The sequence below is a fragment of the Lethenteron reissneri genome, chromosome 9, assembly GCF_015708825.2.
Source record: "Lethenteron reissneri isolate LAM-NWPU_2019-01 chromosome 9, ASM1570882v1, whole genome shotgun sequence".
Taxonomy (NCBI): domain Eukaryota; kingdom Metazoa; phylum Chordata; class Hyperoartia; order Petromyzontiformes; family Petromyzontidae; genus Lethenteron; species Lethenteron reissneri.
Genome location: NC_083787.1, coordinates 9,357,399 through 9,375,434, shown reverse-complemented (window position 1 = coordinate 9,375,434; position 18,036 = coordinate 9,357,399). Strand labels below are relative to the sequence as shown.

At 46.2% G+C, this 18,036-nt stretch overlaps 1 protein-coding gene across 2 annotated transcripts; it reads right to left on the bottom strand.

Moving 5' to 3' along the window:
* Nucleotides 1-1,296: 1,296 nt before the first annotated feature.
* On the bottom strand, nt 1,297-17,781 carry PRIMPOL (primase and DNA directed polymerase). 2 transcript variants are annotated; one of them, XR_009754775.1, is made up of 11 exons: nt 17,438-17,778; nt 14,814-15,067; nt 14,154-14,269; nt 13,616-13,748; nt 13,253-13,400; nt 11,890-12,432; nt 10,057-10,312; nt 8,617-8,717; nt 2,994-3,076; nt 1,974-2,020; nt 1,297-1,378 (listed from the first exon to the last, which is right to left on the bottom strand). XR_009754775.1 is itself a non-coding variant. In XM_061547869.1 (4 exons), the coding sequence occupies exons 1-4, from the start codon at nt 17,481-17,483 to the stop codon at nt 13,601-13,603; spliced, it is 564 nt and encodes a 187-aa protein (XP_061403853.1). In that variant the 5' UTR covers nt 17,484-17,781; the 3' UTR covers nt 13,258-13,600. The 2 variants fall into 2 exon arrangements, 1 of the variants encoding a protein (XP_061403853.1); XM_061547869.1 differs by lacking the exons at nt 1,297-1,378; nt 1,974-2,020; nt 2,994-3,076; ... (1 more) ...; nt 10,057-10,312; nt 11,890-12,432 and having other exon boundaries at nt 13,258-13,748; nt 17,438-17,781.
* Between the last annotated feature and the right edge of the window lie 255 nt (nt 17,782-18,036).

The following is an 18,036-nucleotide window of genomic DNA, read 5'->3' as shown; positions in this document are numbered from 1 at the left end:
TACTATTGCAAATAACTTCACAGAATCTTTAATGTCCGGTCAGGCAGATGGTGAATATTTTTCCGGTTACTACACCCGCAGTATTAATCAGGGCAGCTGCTGGATTCCAACCGTGAACCTCTGCAATAAGCAGGTAACACTCGACAGCTGGGTCATGTGATTGCCCCCCTAAATGCCATCGTACCATAATCCGTAACAGTCCAGTATATACGGTACAATAAACATTTAAATGATTTAAAACTGTACAACCTAAACCAAAAACATAATTTTAATAAAAAATGCATGTAAATGTATAGCAAGCAGCGGACAAATGCGTAGACATGTTCAAACAGTAAATTCAACTGCGAATTCAGCTTATTAATATTTCAAGACATTGTTGTAACCTATTTTCACTAAATATGGAACATATCAGGTACAAATCACACAAGCGTCACAGTAGACTGTGTTAGGTTTATCCGATTTGCGGTTTAACCGCGCACCTTAGATTTTAACAAATTAACAACTCATGGATTTTCCCTCGAGCCTAAATTAATAATCTAAACACGGTTATACATTGTAATTCTTGGAAATGTGTATTACAAGTTACGTGCTTAAACTGAACAAATGTGTGCTCAGGTTAATCCGAAATCCACGTGAACACCTACAGTACAATAGTTGCATACCTTTACGACAGCGGGCAGAGTTTGATTTTGATTGGTGTGGTCCTGCTACCCACTTAGTGAACTAACTCTTACTCTTTAGTTTTTTCGGTAAAGTCACGTAGGTATAAAAAATAAAATACACTTATTTGAAAAAAAAAATTTAACTTATAAAAAAATTAAATAAATTGATTTAATTTTTCTACCTACATGACTTTACCGAAAGAACCAAAGAGTATGGATCCCTGCAGTCATGAAAACTTCTAATCTAGATTGAGCTAACTCTTCTGTGCGGGAGCAGGAAAGTGTTGTCCACCGAGCACCCGCATTGATCGTTAGTATTCGTTCTAAGTCGAAAGAGTAACAATCAAAATCGTCAGTTGCCTCATTTTGAGTGATTTATCCGATCAATAATTTTGTGAGTTTAATCCATGAAACTGGGCGACTTAAACACAATTTATACCTATATTAGTGTTTTTTTGGCATAGAGATCGCAAAAATAGATATTTTTGGATTATCCGCAATTTTGAATTATCCGGAGCCGTCTTTCCCCGTCATTAGCGTGGAAAATCGAGTCTACTATTTACATCACACAAACGCTGTATGTCTTCATGTCTACATTTCCACGTGGGTGACTTCCACGTGGGTGACTTCCACGGTGGTTGTCACTGTGTCTGTCTCTGGTTCTGTGTGTGGTCTTCTCCAACTTCTTTATCTCCAGCTTCTCCAGGAAAATCGCTCTGTTTTTTGGGAACATAACACGTAGATAAGTATTATTACATTTAACAAGCGGTAAAATGGCCACAAATGAAAATATTTTCAAATAAACGAAACAAAATTTTTTACTGAAAAACAAAAATGACAATGTCCAAAACAAAATAACCATTTCTGTCGGCCTCCGGTTATAAATCTAGTTCTGTAGTCAGATTCTGATCTTATAACCATATGGAGTTCCCTCTAGATAGTTCTAACAATGCGGTTCCTTATTGACTTCGTTCCACACAAGGAGACAATCACACGTACATATTTTGGAAACTTGTTCCATCAACTACATGAGCTGGAGCATTGCTTCGGCAAGACAATGCCCCCAGCCCCAGCTGACACGGCAGAGGGAGATGCCTAGGCCGGTGCTGTCAAGGATTGCCATTTGGAGGAGCTGCTGCATCATCTCCAGGCCTGGCACCCAAATTGGAGCATCTAAAAACTTAACTTGATAATGGAAGCAACACCAACGTGCCTAAGGAAGAACGTCATTTATGCAGATTTGTCATGGGCAAACCAAAGCTAACAATATAGTGCTTTGCTACTATGGCAAATGCCATTAAATATACTTACTCGAGAGAGAATGAATTTGGGGAGGCACTCTTGAGGAAGAGGATAGTCTGAAAACAATAAACAAACCTATTTATGTTTGCATGTTACTGAATACAAACATCCCAATTATGAAAACATACATGCAAATTGCTCCATTGGAATTCCACACAGCAACATGCCCCCTTACTGCGAAAACTTGACAGTACCCTCCATAAAAAGTTGAGACTTATTCCAGGGTAAGCAAGCGTAATAATAAAATAATTTTACGGATTTCTTGACTCCGTAGCTTTGTTATTCAATTATTCTAAATGGCTTCATAAATCAGCTGCAATGATACTTACGTCTTCAAAGGTTATTCAATCTCAACTACAATACCCAGTTTGCCTTTGCATACTATTATTAACATGCTTCCTGCTAAAAGTGGACAAGCATTACATTGTACTGCTAAAGTTAGGTAATAGTATAAATGATAATTATCTTACATTATCTATTAAAATTGTAATTTAAGAGGCAGTAATAGGTGATGACAGCACTGCATTGTTAGTATCGGTTATGAATTCAAACATTTATTAACAGTGCCGGCCTTAAAGGCCCTAAATGTCAAGCAACCACCAATAAACGTCGCTATCCAAATTCGTAATAGATGTTTGGGTCGGATCGCTTGAGGACAATGTGTGTCACAAAAACCGAAGTGTTAAATTCACTTTCAAAGTTGCACTGGATAACATGTTTATGATGAAATGAGCAGGGTTATTATAGGAGCTTGGGGAAAATGGACGATGGGAGGGAATTTCAAATAGAGCAGTGCGAGGAAAAAAGCACAAAGAGACCAAATCCTCAACGTGGGTGAAAGAAGTGAAGTTGAGGGGAACGGTAATCATGGGAGTAGCCATACAACAGTGATAAGGCACAGACACATCAAGTATACAATACAACGAGTTGAAAACATTTACAATTTCTTACAATAAAGTTACATTTTATATTTGAATGTCATCACAAAGAGATACACTTTATATCTACTTATGATCAAAACAAACTCACTTTGAGAGCGGAAATTTATTGCCTTGCATTCCTGGTCGTGGCACTTCTGGTAGAAAATCCCCTGATGTAGGTCCACAAAGTAGCTGCATGAGCAGAGAATTCAATAACATTAAATTTTACTTGTCTGAATTTCTGAAATTAAAATCTTGGCTCATTACCCTAACAGAGGACTGTGTTGCCAATCGTGTCAAGCGACAGAGTATTTTACAAACATAGCCAGGTGGTGGTGGCTATACACGTGGGCTGTAATCCAGCAGTGTGGAGGCGAGGGTTTGCGGATAGCACAAATCTGAAACTTCCTTCCCGTGGGTGTGAAGGTGCCAATACCCTGGCTCCTCAGAAGGCAGTACAGCAAGTGGCCTAATCTCCATCTGTTTCCATCTGTACGTGTGTAATGCGGGCGTAAATGGGCGGGGCGGATATGACGATCCGAGAGGGAGGAGTCAGGGTCACGAGGGGGAGAAGTTATAGCGGGGAGACAGGAAGCCATCTGGGTCAGTCGGGGGAGTGAAGGGTGGTGAACACGTTGGGTGGTCGCCGTGCCTCAGCCTGGTGGCTGAGGGGCTCATGACGGCGCCAGCCAGCGGGGTGGAAGAGAGAGTGGAGGATTGAGGTTGGAGATGGCGAGATAGCCACAGAGGCCACGAAGGGCTGAGGTAGGAGATGGCGAGATAGCCACAGAGGCCACGAAGGGCTGAGGTAGGAGATGGCGAGATAGCCACAGAGGCCACGAAGAGCTGACGTTGGGAGGTGGCGAGATCGCCACGCACGGAGGAACAGGGAGCAGCGATGGAGCTGCTGTGAGAGCAGCCAGAGGGCTGCACCAAGAGCCTGCAGCGGAGCTGCAGGAGCGCGGAAGGCTACGGGAGCGAAGGCAGATGTGGAGCTGCCAGGCAGAGAGTCTCAGGAGGAGTGCCGTGAGGGAAGGAGAACGCGAACCCCAAATAAAGGACACGGAGTCAGAGAGAAGCGTCTGAGTCCTTTATTACACTGGTGTCAGAAGTGAAACGGCATCTCAAAACAACTGAGAGAAGAAAAAAAAAAGAATATTCCTGCGCCATCATCTGCTACATCATCAGACGACGACGACCTTCCTCAGACGGTGGACCTGCCTGCGATGGAAGAGGAGATCTGTGCTGGAACGAGTACGGGTCCGGGTGAGCAAGGTGTCGCCGCGTTGGTGGACCTGTCTGTGCCGGAGGATGCCAACTTACGATGGAGACAGATGGCGGCGCAGATGGAGACCTTGAAAATCGTGCTGGCGCAACTGTGTGAGTTCACCACGCCGAGGACGGCGTCGGGGAGGCCCGGTGGTGATCCGCAGGCCTCCGCCTTTCCTGCGCTGCCAGCGCCATCTGCCACGTGGCACGAAGACGCCATCTTGGGCGTGGCAGGGGAGAAAAGGCGGGAAGCCGCCATCTTGTCTTCACCGCGGTGGGGAGACGCCGCCATTCAACATCGCGGCGGTGACGCAGCTTTGCGCTGCCATCTGGAGGTGCCTCGGGGAGAGCAGCCTGCAGTGAGCTGCTGCGCGAGGACGAGCTGCGAGGAGAGGAGGACGATGCTGCGGCTGCTGGGGCGGGAGCTTCCCGTCCTGGCTCGGGTGCGTGACAACGGAGCAGTCAAGTCGCCGAACGAGTTCTGCGAGGCGTCTCAAGTTGCCACCCTGCCGTCCTCTTCTTGCTGCAGCCCCGGGCGAGTCGTAACGATACGCACCCGGCCTTAACACACACCTCACCCATCTTTCGAGGGCCGGGGGGCGATTTTGTTTTTTTTTCTCTTATGACTCGATTGTGCGGAGCGCGGTTCGGACTGTGTGTATGTGTGTGTAATAACGATGAACGCGCTTTCTGCTTGTTGCTTGGTGTCAATATAAGTGTGTGCGTGTGTTGAGAATGGACGGAGAGTCTGCTGTGTTTGCTGAGTGTCAAATAATGTGTGTGCGCTGCTGCGTGGAGTTGTTATCTTGATGGTGAAGTTAATTATTAACTTGGGAGCGTCGGGTATCCTGTGCTGTACCATCTCGTGGGTTACCGTGCGCGACGGGCTTAATTGAAAGAAAAAAATTTTTTTTTTTTTGGTGTATTGTGCTGCGAGGTGCTGTGTGCGATGCGGTTGTTGCATGAGAGAGAATAATTGTGTTGCTGCAAAGTTACGACAGGATTAATGGTGTGTTGGTTGCCTGCAGATCTGCTTGCTATTGTGCTTAAATGTACGCGTGTGATCGCGATATGCTGACTGCATGTGCTGTTACACTGTTCTGTACGGTTATGGGGTGCGATGCAGTGGTTGACTATTGGAATTGGGATTGTTATTATTTGTGCGTACCTGTTGGGAATTGGTAACAAATTCGAGGGGGACCCAAAAATTTGGTTGTATGGGTGTTGTGCACACGAGATTGCGTGTATATTATAGAGGGGGACCCAAAAATTTGGTTGTATGGGTGTTGTGCACACGAGATTGCGTGTATATTATAGAGGGGGACCCAAAAATTTGGTTGTATGGGTGTTGTGCACACGAGATTGCGTGTATATTATAGGGGTAATTGAGCTTTTTGAAAATGAGGGTGCGCGATGACGCCGTTGTGGGTGGCTCAGATGTTAATGCTAATGGGATCGTAAATGGGCGCCAAGTGGCGTCGCGTATTTGGTTGATTGCATGCAGCCAGGAGTTGCTTGCGGGTTGGTGTGTGTAACCAATGTGTTGGTAAAATATTGGTTAAAATTTCCACGATATGACTGCTGTGCGCAGCAAGCTGGGGCTGTGCGTCTATCGTTGGGGGGGTTATAACGTGACGGGGGATGCGGACAGCACGCACGGGGAAAACTGGCCACGTGTTCGCACGTTGGGCCGCCATTTTGCGCGCACGCGGGGTATGGCGACGATGCGCTTTGCGCAAAGGGCCGCCATTTTGAGAGCGCGTGAGTTATTGCGCGAACGCGCTGGGCGAAGGGGGCCGCCATTTTGAGCGCGCGGGAAAAACCGCGGTGGGGCAAATATTCCATCTGTTATGCCTGCCATTGTTGATTGGGTGATGCATGAGTTGTGGTCACATCGGCCTATGGCTGATGGCTGACCTGACAGCCCGGAGGCGAAACCTCCGTGGTATGTCTTAAACTAATGGGCCATGTGCTCATATGGCTCGGGGAGTCATGGTTCAGTTGTGCGGTGGCAGACTGAACCTGGTGTGCCGGGGGCTCACGGGATCTGGGTTAGGGTGTTATTGTCTCTATAAGAGAACATTGCCCCGTGGGGGGAGTCCATGGGGTCTGGCATTGCCGGGGGATGAACCTTCCCTGGGCTATAAAGCGTCAGACTATACGAGACTGGTGTGTGTCCATCGCTGATGGGATAGTAAGGGAGGAGCATGGCCGAGTGCTGCTCATCCCCGAAATGGCACTAGCCGAGAGTATGGTAAATGGATGTTGCTGTGGGTTGACGACCACGGTGAGGGTTACGGCGAGTTAAACGTTACCGCTGGGGAGCGTGGCTCTCTCCACGCGAGGGTGTGCGATTAGGCGTTTTGTTGGTTTGTTGAGAGTGACTGTGGGTACATGCTGTGTACGTCCGAGGTCTGTGCTGGTCCTCAAGGGAGGACTGCTGGTGGGTAAGAGCAGAATTTTTTTTTTGTTGTTGTTGTTACGTGTAAATAATATTGTTGTTAAAATGTAAATACTGGGGCATCCATCACGTTTATTTTGGGTATTTATGGGGTTTTTTTTAAGCGGGCCGGATTTACATCATCTCCACTTCCCTGGGGCCGGGTGGCTGTCGTGTACGACATGTGGATCTGCGTTGTTGTGTTGTGCCTCAGGGGATTGGATTCTCCTTCTCGTCACAGATCTTCAGTGCCTGCCACACTGGGTGTTACCTGGTGTGCTAACTGGACGAGGACTTGAAGGAGCGATTGAGCGCCTGTTCGTCATTCCTGCTCTACCATTGCTCTTTGACGTTGGACTTGGGCCGAGCGGATGGAACTGCAACATGGACACGCACTAAAACATCACATTCCTGGGTTGTGCGCGTTGGCCGTTCTTGCGTGTCAGTTGCCGTTGTTGTGCATTGTGCCATTCTTATTCTTGTTGTTGTTGCGCGGAGGACAGGCCGGTGTTCTGTTCCAGTTCCTGATACCTCCCCTTTTGTTACTTGTGTTGTTGTTCTTATAATCTCCGTTGTGTCTGGGGGACTCCTGATTGTGATGCCTTCGCCCGCATTATTTTGTTCTGTTTCAGCCGAGGACGGCTGGAATTTTCTCTACGGGGGAGGGTAGTGTAATGCGGGCGTAAATAGGCGGGGCGGATATGACGATCCGAGAGGGAGGAGTCAGGGTCATGAGGGGGAGAAGTTATAGCGGGGAGACAGGAAGCCATCTGGGTCAGTCGGGGGAGTGAAGGGTGGTGAACACATTGGGTGGTCGCCGTGCCTCAGCCTGGTGGCTAAGGGGCTCATGATGGCGCCAGCCAGCGGGGTGGAAGAGAGAGTGGAGGATTGAGGTTGGAGATGGCGAGATAGCCACAGAGGCCACGAAGGGCTGAGGTAGGAGATGGCGAGATAGCCACAGAGGCCACGAAGGGCTGAGGTAGGAGATGGCGAGATAGCCACAGAGGCCACGAAGGGCTGACGTTGGGAGGTGGCGAGATCGCCACGCACGGAGGAACAGGGAGCAGCGATGGAGCTGCTGTGAGAGCAGCCAGAGGGCTGCACCAAGAGCCTGCAGCGGAGCTGCAGGAGCGCGGAAGGCTACGGGAGCGAAGGCAGATGTGGAGCTGCCAGGCAGAGAGTCTCAGGAGGAGTGCCGTGAGGGAAGGAGAACGCGAACCCCAAATAAAGGACACGGAGTCAGAGAGAAGCGTCTGAGTCCTTTATTACACGTGGATAGAGTGTTGCTTCCTCACGTGTGTGGGTTTTCTCTGGGCGCCAGGGTTTCCTCCCACTTGTATACTCATTAATTGGCTGAATGCACCTTAAAATTAAAACCCAATGCAGGACTCAACTGAAAAAGAGTCCAACGACTCAATGTGGCTTTCCTGAATACATTAGCAAATTATTATTCGTTTTAACTGGGGAAAAATATACAAGTAAAATGTCACATGGAGGCAGATCAACATTGTACTGTCGGAACTCTTTGGTTCTTTCGGTAAAGTCACGTAGGTACCGAAAGAACCAAAGAGTATGGATCCCTGCAGTCACGAAAACTTCAAATCTAGATTGTGCTGTCTGAAGTTAAAGAGATGCAGGAGAAAATCTCAAGAGATGTTTCTGGGGAATGCATAACAGTCGAGTATTGTTCACCAGATGCACCACAGTGAGAAGTTGTTCGCCCTGTTAGCACTGTGGAGTGTCCCCAAGTCTCCACTTGTGCACAGGCTATCTGAGGTGTCCACATGATGCTGTGATGCGGTTCGTTTCCATCAATCGATGTGGCCGAGGGATCAGAGGAGGGAATGGTACGACTATCCCTTGTGACAAGGAGGCAGAATGACAGAAATGAATTTATACGGGCTTAATCAAAATCAGACACACGTTCTGAAACGTTGTGCCCAGCCACTAACGAACGAATCAGCATTTTCAGAATCGTCCTATAAAGCAAAAGGTACACATCAGCTCAAAGAGTTTAACTCACGTTTGGCGTCACCGTGAGCATTGTTTGCAGCGAAGGTGTTTGTCCGGTGGGTGTCCATGGGAGAACCGAGGCAGCTCAGCACGTGAAGGCCTGGGGTTCGTCTATCGCATTCACATGCAAAGGTTCGCACACGCACATACATGAGGTGATGTGGCCCAACGGTGGCGTGTTCGCCGTATGTTGCAGAGGTTTTCTGGTCAATTCCGGCAGACTGCCCACAGTGGACGTTAGAGACACGCGTAATATAATTAAAAACAAATAGGCCATTGTCTGCCGGCATCACGGTCCGAATTCGAGATACAATTACCTGCAAATTACTCAAGTAGGATTACACATAGTAATTATGGCCCCATACTGACAAACTTATGCCCGGTGCCGAGATCCTTTGTGCCAGAACAGCTGGCATTTGGGGTGCCTATGGGATTGTTTGAGATGAGATATGATGTAAAGCACTTTGCATTGCTGAGGCATTTAAGCAACACCATATACATGAACACAAATTGTTCTTACACAATTCAGATACAGATACCATGGGTGTCGATACGCAACAATAATGCACACAAATATCAAAACGTATCTATTCAGAATAACACTGGAACAAAGATGCATATAGAGAACAATAATACATTAAAACATACAGAATGACAGTGCATCTCTGTGCTCTACTGAACACAGGGCAGTGTTCACCTGCATTGGTGGCTCTGAGCCGGTGATGGATATTACACATTCTTACACAAGCATCAAAATCAGCAGAACTATTTACTAAACATTGATACATAAATTAAATCTCAATTGAGGAATGATCCCTTAATTTTGTTTCTTAAAAATGTTAGACAAGCTCACATTCAGAATGAGAGACCCATTAGCGTATTACCACACATGTATAGAGTGTTTATGAAGACCACAGAGAATCGAATAGACAGAGGCCAACCAGCCATGTAAGTCAACTGGATTTAGAAAATAAGTTTTCTACTATTGACTACTTACATACTATCATTCAGATTCAAGAAAATACAAATGAATATCTAATACCACGATTGCATGTTTTTTTGTAGATTGAGGCATTTGATTTAGTGGAAACCGATCCAGTCATCCAAGGTCTTACAAACCAAGGCCTTCATAAAAAATATTTAGATATTATCAAAGCCATTTATAAAGAGAGCCCAGCTACCCTGAGATTGTGTGAACTAATAAAAAAAACACTCCATTATAGGCAGACAATAGTGTCGTCAGCATGGAATAATCAGAAATATAAATGTTGATATTTTATAGGATTACTTTTTGAAATAAACTTTCATTTTAAATAACCATTATTTTAATGAAGATCTAATTTCCAGCATATTAAAAGTCTTTATTTAAAGAGAATAAAAAAACAATCAGGCAACCTATACATCCACACCCGCTGCACCCACTTGTCATATGTTAAGATGTCAGACTCACTCGACATTGGTGATAAGTGAAGCCAAAAATATCTTCTCCTGCAGCCCCACGTGCTTCTTGGCCTCCGAGGACCACGCAGGCCTTCCGGAGGCTCTGGTTGTCCCCGTGGACTGCAGTGTCTCTCTGGCTCTATGGACCCCCCATGCAGGGAGTCTTTGGGCTACATAACTGTCATCTGGAGCCAGTCGCAGTGGGACAAGCACTCCTGCCTTTGATGAGCCATACAATCGGAAGTTCCTGTTCTTGGTGTATACACCTGTATGGCGAGAACACATGCCTTTGTGTAAGACTTCACACTACATTCTGTACAAGAAATCATATGGAACAAAGCAAACAGCTCTTCTAGACAAAGATGAACGTAAAGAAAAAAAACGATGCCCCAAATGTATTTTATAATGGGATAAAAATGTGGTTGATGGGATGTGTAAAATAAACTTTTATTTTATATTTCGAGGGACAGATATGTAAATTAGGCATACTATAATTATTTATTTTGTAACTTATAGTCCTGTAGTGAGTCCAACTGAGTCGCAGACGTTCTTTCGAGGCAACACATCTATTTGTAACATCAACACGTAACACAAAGGGGTAACTCTGCCCCTTCACCAGATACAGCCTAGGGTGGTGGCCACCCAGCTAACTACCCTATACGGAGGAGTTACAGCTACGAAGGGTCTGACCCTCACTCGGGTACCCACCACGTGTTGATGCTCTACGTCCTACAAGCTTCCAGCTTGTAGAATGACAGCGAGCCCAGTCCCTCTCAGGGACCCACCTTATATCCCCCTGGGTCGGGGCTGCTCCTCCCTTGGCCCCGCCCACATTCTCGACCGTTCCAGCTCTCTCTCGATCCCTCTCGAGAGCTCTCCCCGGACACGTGATCGCCCCCTAGCCCCCCCACCTGGGGTCTTCTCTGTGGACACTCCGGATCACGTGTCTACGGGGTCAACCAGAGTGTCATGGACCGGGGCAACCCTGCCCCTATGCTGACACTCTCCCACGTCCCCTTGTGGGAGCCCGCGCTAACCCAGTGCACACCAAGCCCCGCTAGGGCTAGTACTACACCCGCCTACGGGGTGTACGCGATGACAGTGCATCGCGCACCACAGCCCTCTCGGGGCGGCACCATACAGTGACATACATCCCTGATGTCACTACAGTCGTGCCAAACACTAATGATCATTTTGTGTTATATATTATGAAGTTTCGTGTCAAACTAGGGCCCATAGATAACAAAAAGGCTGCTTTCCTATAAAAATCCAGCAGTTCATCAGAATTGGCTCAAGAAAGCCTGACTCGGCTGATGAGACACTGGATGTTAAAGCTGATCCAGAGTTTGCTGGTGTTTAACCATTACTACTGAAACTATGCGCTCCTAGAAAAATCTGTAAAAATTTATTTTATATATCGTCCGATGGGTAATTTTGCTGGACATTGGACTGAAAAGGTCATAGTCTAATGCATTAAATATATATTTTATGCAGACAGATTAATTAACAGACGGTTTATTTCAAGATTCTCGCCAGATGGCTCGGCTGGAAACCGAGCGGCCCTCAATCGGAATGTTACGAGTTAAAATCCTGGTTGGGGGATGACTCAGCCCACCATCCCTACAGGGACGATACAATGAGTACTGTACCATCTTGTGAGGAAGTCAATAGTGGTTGTCCTATGGATGGACTCTCTCCAATCATAGAATATGGACTTTCATCCACTGGCTCAGGGCTGTAAACAGCAAATGAGCACTCCTTTTATCCTCATTTGAGCAGGAAATCACCTTGATTTTTTATTTCACAACTGTAGATTAATATCGAGTTCACTCAGGCTTCTTACCTAGGTCAACAGCCAGGGTGAGTTGTCCGATTTTGTCTTTCACAATCAAAGCCTCCAGAAGATATTGCCAGGTTTCTCTGTAATCCAAGATATCCCACAGTGACCTTTTCTCAGTTCCTGATGTCCCTTGATCTTGAGGGTGATACCATGTTGCAGAACAGTCCAGGGTCATCTCTCCTGCCTTGGTGAACTGAGTGTTTGTGTGATCACGCAGGGTTCCTGTGCACTCCCCATTGCTCTTCGACTCCTGATCATTTTCAGAACCACAGAGTGAAGACTCTTGGTCGAACTCCTTCTTCCAGTTCTCAGTCCATGATTCATTTGAGTCGGCATCATCCCACAGTGTTTTGTGAGATTCTAGGATATCCAATTGTTCTTTGATCTCAAACTCTCCCTGAAGACTCTGGGAGAATGTGGATTCTGCAATATGTTGCACTGCTGGACTTTCACTCGGACACACAGAATGGGCTTCTGCGACACCTTGCAGTGTAATGTTGCAAATTTTCTCAGCAAGCGGCTTGAATATTTTTCGGACAAAGTTTCCTGAATATTGGGTGAAGGGTTATGAAAGATATGTTAAAATACAAACACATAATGCTTTAAACATATATTGTATACATATCCTACAACAAGGACGTTGAATAGCTTGTGCAGTCTCCTTGGTCATAGGGTGATTTTGTTGAACAAATGGAAGTAAGTAGATCGTGTGTAGCAACTGGTATGTGTGGCAACAGCACGTGTAAGGACATATTATTATTGTACCATCTTCCCCCACAGTTAAATTACAGGATTGTGGGTTTCCTCACCTGCTTGTCACAGTAGTTATTCTTTTGTGTTTATAATCAAATCTGTTTTTTTTATTTTCTAGAGCTTTGGGAGATTTTTTTTATGAAAGGCACTCATAAAATAATAATTATAACGGCAGGACACAGAGTTCATTCAAGTTTTTACTTGAGGATGTGGCTCAGTAACTTCCAACATGTAAGGGGTTTCTAAAACCATGCTAAATGTAGGACAGGGTATATCCAGTCACATGTTTTCAGAAAACTACTGCATTGGACAATGGGTATCATAAACAAACAGTTTTGCCTCATTCACATTGTGTTCCGTCACGACACAGCAGATCAAATTTCTTATCTTTACGCGCGAATATGCCAAATGATTTAGTTTTTATCGTGTATAGTTTAAAATTTACATTATATCAACGCGATATGTATATCTAAAGAAATTATTATGAATCATAATATTAATTGTGAAAACCTATGAAGAAAAATCTTCAAAGAAATATCTGTATTTTTACAATGACGATTGTGTCTGGTACTTTTGGCTACGGCAATGTGTGCAGTCAGCAGTGTGTACGTGCCGGCTTGCAGGTTGTCCTGAAAAGCTGCACCAGGGATGTGGAACAGCAAGTGCCGGCTGAACTTGCTGGCTGAGCTGGAGTCCAGAGATAGCACATCTCCCATCGTGCAAGCCAGCCCGTAGCACGCTTGAATACATGCACAGACATACTGCCCACAAGCACACGTGTCAACCTGGGTGGTGATATAGCCCAGCAGGAGGTTTATTGCAAGGCTAAACCTTTACCTTTTTCACCTGCTGCTTTAACCACAGCCATGTGGAATTCACACTGGTCCTAAGACAGGAATCATCTCGTGAGACCCTGACCCCTCATGCACCTTCAATACCTCAATCTGTGAAGGGTGCAGAACTATGGGCTACTCACCTTAATGAGAGTGGCTGTTAAGCTACCCCCATCCAGGTCAGGGTTGCTCTCCCGTGAGAACTCCACATCAAAATACAAGTGACACGTGCTGCCCTCTGGGATCACTTCGTAGTAATGCGCCTGGTGTGATGCCCTACAGGAACACGCCACCAATCACAATCACTCCCAGTCAATCTACGGTAATTGCTCAATAAAGGTCTCTCCGTGTTGGTGAGAGGGAACGCAGTGCGATTCTTCTCTAATCCAAGTAATGACTGCATCTGCGCCATCACGAATCTGTAAACTCTCTGCCCCTTTTCAAGTTCAGGCTCAAGACCTTCCTCTTCTGCCTATGGTCAGCATTTTCTTCCCTCAGAAAGAAATATAAGCGTTGTCGTCCTGCTTTTTAAACATCATGCACAGTGGAAATTCAATCTAGGATGTGCCAATTGGTAATATGATTGGAGAGTTGTCTGCTAAAAGTGTATATAGGATAACATATCTGGTGCAGTTTATAACAAGTACTGTGCAACACAGTGTACACCGAGGGTATTCGTACCTTCCACTGCAGTACACATGATAGTAATGCCAAAACTCGGAGTAGGATGTGACCAGGAAGGTTCTTGTACCTGCGGTCGCTTGGTTAGGACGCTCAAATGCGAACGTGTGTACCTCCTGGACACACACACACACAATGCGACCCATACTCATATGTATCGGATTTCAAAATATATTTTATTTTCAAAAAGGTAAAGTAGAAAAGCTGACAACAAATCTTCTTGGTTCTTTCGGTAAAGTCACGTAGAAGGGAAATAATAAAATAATAAAACATAATAAAATAATTCTCACGACGTTTCAGCCACAACGCAAGCAGCCGTCCTCAGGTGAAGAACAGGTCTGTCGGGAAGACAGCGTCTTCAGACGCTGTCTTGCGTTGTGGCCGAAACGTCGTGAGAATTATTTAATTAGGTTTTATTTTTATTATTTTATTTTCCTTCTACGTGACTTTACCGAAAGAACCAAGAAGATGAATCCCTGCAGTCACGAAAGCTTTAAATCGAAATCTGACAACAAATGTTTACATTTGCACGTAAACACCAAACACAATTTCGGTTTAATCCATGGAATTAAACTATGGGGAAACTCTCCTGGTCTCTTTGGTTGCACGCGTTGAACACCAGAAACGGGCGTCGTGAGGGCTCGTGACGCCGCTCCTTACCTGAGCTGGGGCGGCGCTGCGTGCCAACTGCAGCGCGTCCGCCTGCCGGTGGAAGAGGCTCCACACATGCGGGGGGAGGTCTGGCGTTGACAGTCGGGGCCGGTAAGGGGTGGCGGTGAGGGGCCGCTTGCTGAAGATGCGCTCCCGCAGCGACACGCGCTCTAGCAGCTGGGCCCAGCGCGCCCGGCCCCTGCTGGCACTCATCTGCCTGACACTCAGCGAGTCTCTGCAGCAGCCCCCTCGCAGCAGCGCAACTAGGGAATGAACAGCGATATGTGTATTTATACATGTGCGCACACATTACAGACTTAACACCAGTTATTTGGCGACACTGACATTGGCAGTGGTGTCACAAAGCACAAAAAACTGCACACATTAATAAATAACAATGCCCTAAAAGGAAAGATAAAAAAATAAGCAATGCTTCAAGGCAATCACCCTTCTGCATAGCATGCAAAATGTGTGCTATGAAGCCTTGTTGGCAACTAGAAACAGAACTCTTGGAAACAGTTAAAAAGAACTTGTGACCGTGATAAGGGCACCGCGCTGTCCCTGAACTCTGCACGAATAAAACATGAGGAAGACGTCACTGCAGATTTAAGACTGCACTCACTATGGCTGTAATGCCTGGCAACTCCTCTGGAACCTAGGTGCCTCAAAACCAACAGACTGCCAAAAACCACAGCGAATCATAATATTTATTTATACTGAAGGAATTGGACGAACTATAAATCTCGTTTTCACAGATGTGCACCCACAGAATGCTGACAGCATCACATACCTCCTGGCTTTGACATTCCTGCTCCAAGACACCTGTTTAACAATTCACCGCATCAGAACTTCAACAGGCCGATGCGTACGTCTCCATGAATGGAAAAGTAAAGACAAGCCACACTAGTTCGACTGTGATCATGCGACCCAAATTATGTACCACGTAATAAACCACTGTAATGTGTTGCTCTTACAAAGGAACAGCACGACACGAATCCTCTCCTGAAGCCCTCTCGTGGCCAGCAGACCTTTTTTTGTTGCTGTTGCACCCGATTCAAGAGCCGAATGGCTCACAGGGCTATACCAAATACATGCAACTGAAAAAACTGAAAGACCTCATGACGGCACTCTTAGCTCCTAGGGATATTGCAATATGCAAGAATAGCATCTATCAACCCCTTATCAGTCCTACTTTATTACAGCTCAATTCAGACCTTACTGGTCACCCCGTGTCACTATAAATCTCAACGTTCACCCTACAAAATCCCGTATTGTTACGGCTGCACGCCATTTGGACCTGAAAACTAAATTTCCCTGTACAGGAATACGGGTAAACCGTATGGGTTGACAGGTATGGTGAAATAGTGCTATGAAGATGGGTCATTGTCCGAAAGGTCGCCTATTATATATTTTCCTTTCAAGGCAGTCTCATGCGAGTGGTACAAGTCATAATACTGGTATGAACCTCCTGGTTACACCAGCCCACAGGGGATTATTGTGTTCATCCGTCGTGCAGGGAGGGGCTGGGTGGGGAGGGGCTGGGTGGGGAGGGGCTGGGTGGGGAGGGGCTGGTCACCCCGTGGTGCCCTTATAAAACTCAACGTTTAACCTAGTCACGCCGGCTTGTGCCCGCCCTCAAAGTCTGGTATATTTGCGGAATACACCACGCCGCCGTTGACCCTGGCCATTGACCGAGCAACTCAACGTTCCTACCAGCTCCCTCCGCAGGAATGTGTTTTTGTCGATGAAGATTGATGAAAGCAATAACAAAACGTTGAGGTTGGTGCAGTGTACGGTCAGGGGCGCAACTACGGGTTTAGTGGCAGCGTTATGCGACGCACAGGGGCCCAGCCGGCCACAAGGGGGACCCCCGAATCAACAGATAAACAAGCAAAACGTGTTAAGAAATTTGATTTAAAAATGTTAATTAAAAATGAACTACGGTCTACCATGGACCAGTACCGATTAACGCATCTGGCTACATCAATCGATCAGCATAAAGTTGCCCGATCAACTATCTCCTTTTGACGAAATCTTTGACCGATTGGCCACAATGAAAGCACGACGCATGCTAACTTGAGTATTGTCTCATTAAATATATTGATTATTGACGCTGTCTTCCTCAAAACCCAATACACGGTGCAACTACAATAGTAGGGTTATAGCCCACATTATTGAAAACTATTTTTAAAAAATCTTGACTTAAAGCTTTCGTGACTGTAGGAATTCATATTCTGTGGGTCTTTCGGTAAAGTCACGTAGATAGAACAACAAAAATGACCAAAAACTACGACGTTTCGATCGCAACACAAGCAATCCTGATGACGATTGCTTGTGTTGCGATCAAAACTTAGTAGTTTTTTTCGTTAAATAAATTGTTTCTACGTGACTTTACCCAAAGAATATAAATTTTTAAAATCCGTAGTTGTTTCAGTAGTGGGGGGGGGAGAGGGGGCCAATAGTCGCATCTTGCATAGCCCCACAATTGAAATAAGTAGTTGCGTCGAAAGATGTTCAACATAAAGTACATCCATACCGTCCTTTAGATTACAGCAGAAACACAGAGCTTTGGCAGTGATGTTGATTTACGCAAACCCGCACTTTAACAAGTTGCGTGCCGCGTGGTTGCTTACGAAGCGCTCCTGATGAGCTGACAAGTAGTAAGAGGCATGTGCCCATCGCATGTGTGCGTGGAGCCGCAGGTTAAACACAAGACAAAATATTCGCCTCACACACACATCACCACACACACAATCACCACACACACATCACCACATACACACACACATCACCACATACACACACACATCACCACATACACACACACACATCACCACATACACACACACATTACCACATACACATCACCACACACACATCACCACACACATCACCACACACACATCACCACACGCACACATCACCACACACAACAACAACCGCCATTCGCCACTAAGTGGCGGTGACGTCACCACGATGCTTGTGCCAGGCCAAGTGCACCTTGAGGCCACGTGAAGTGTCGAAAGCCCGCTGGCAGGAGGTCACGGGGCAGACCCAGGTGCCACGGGTCGACTGACCGAGATGACCGAGATGACCACACACACACACACATCACCACACACACATCACCACACACACACATCACCACACACACACATCACCACACACACATCACCACACACACATCACCACACACACACACATCACCACACACACCACACACACACACATC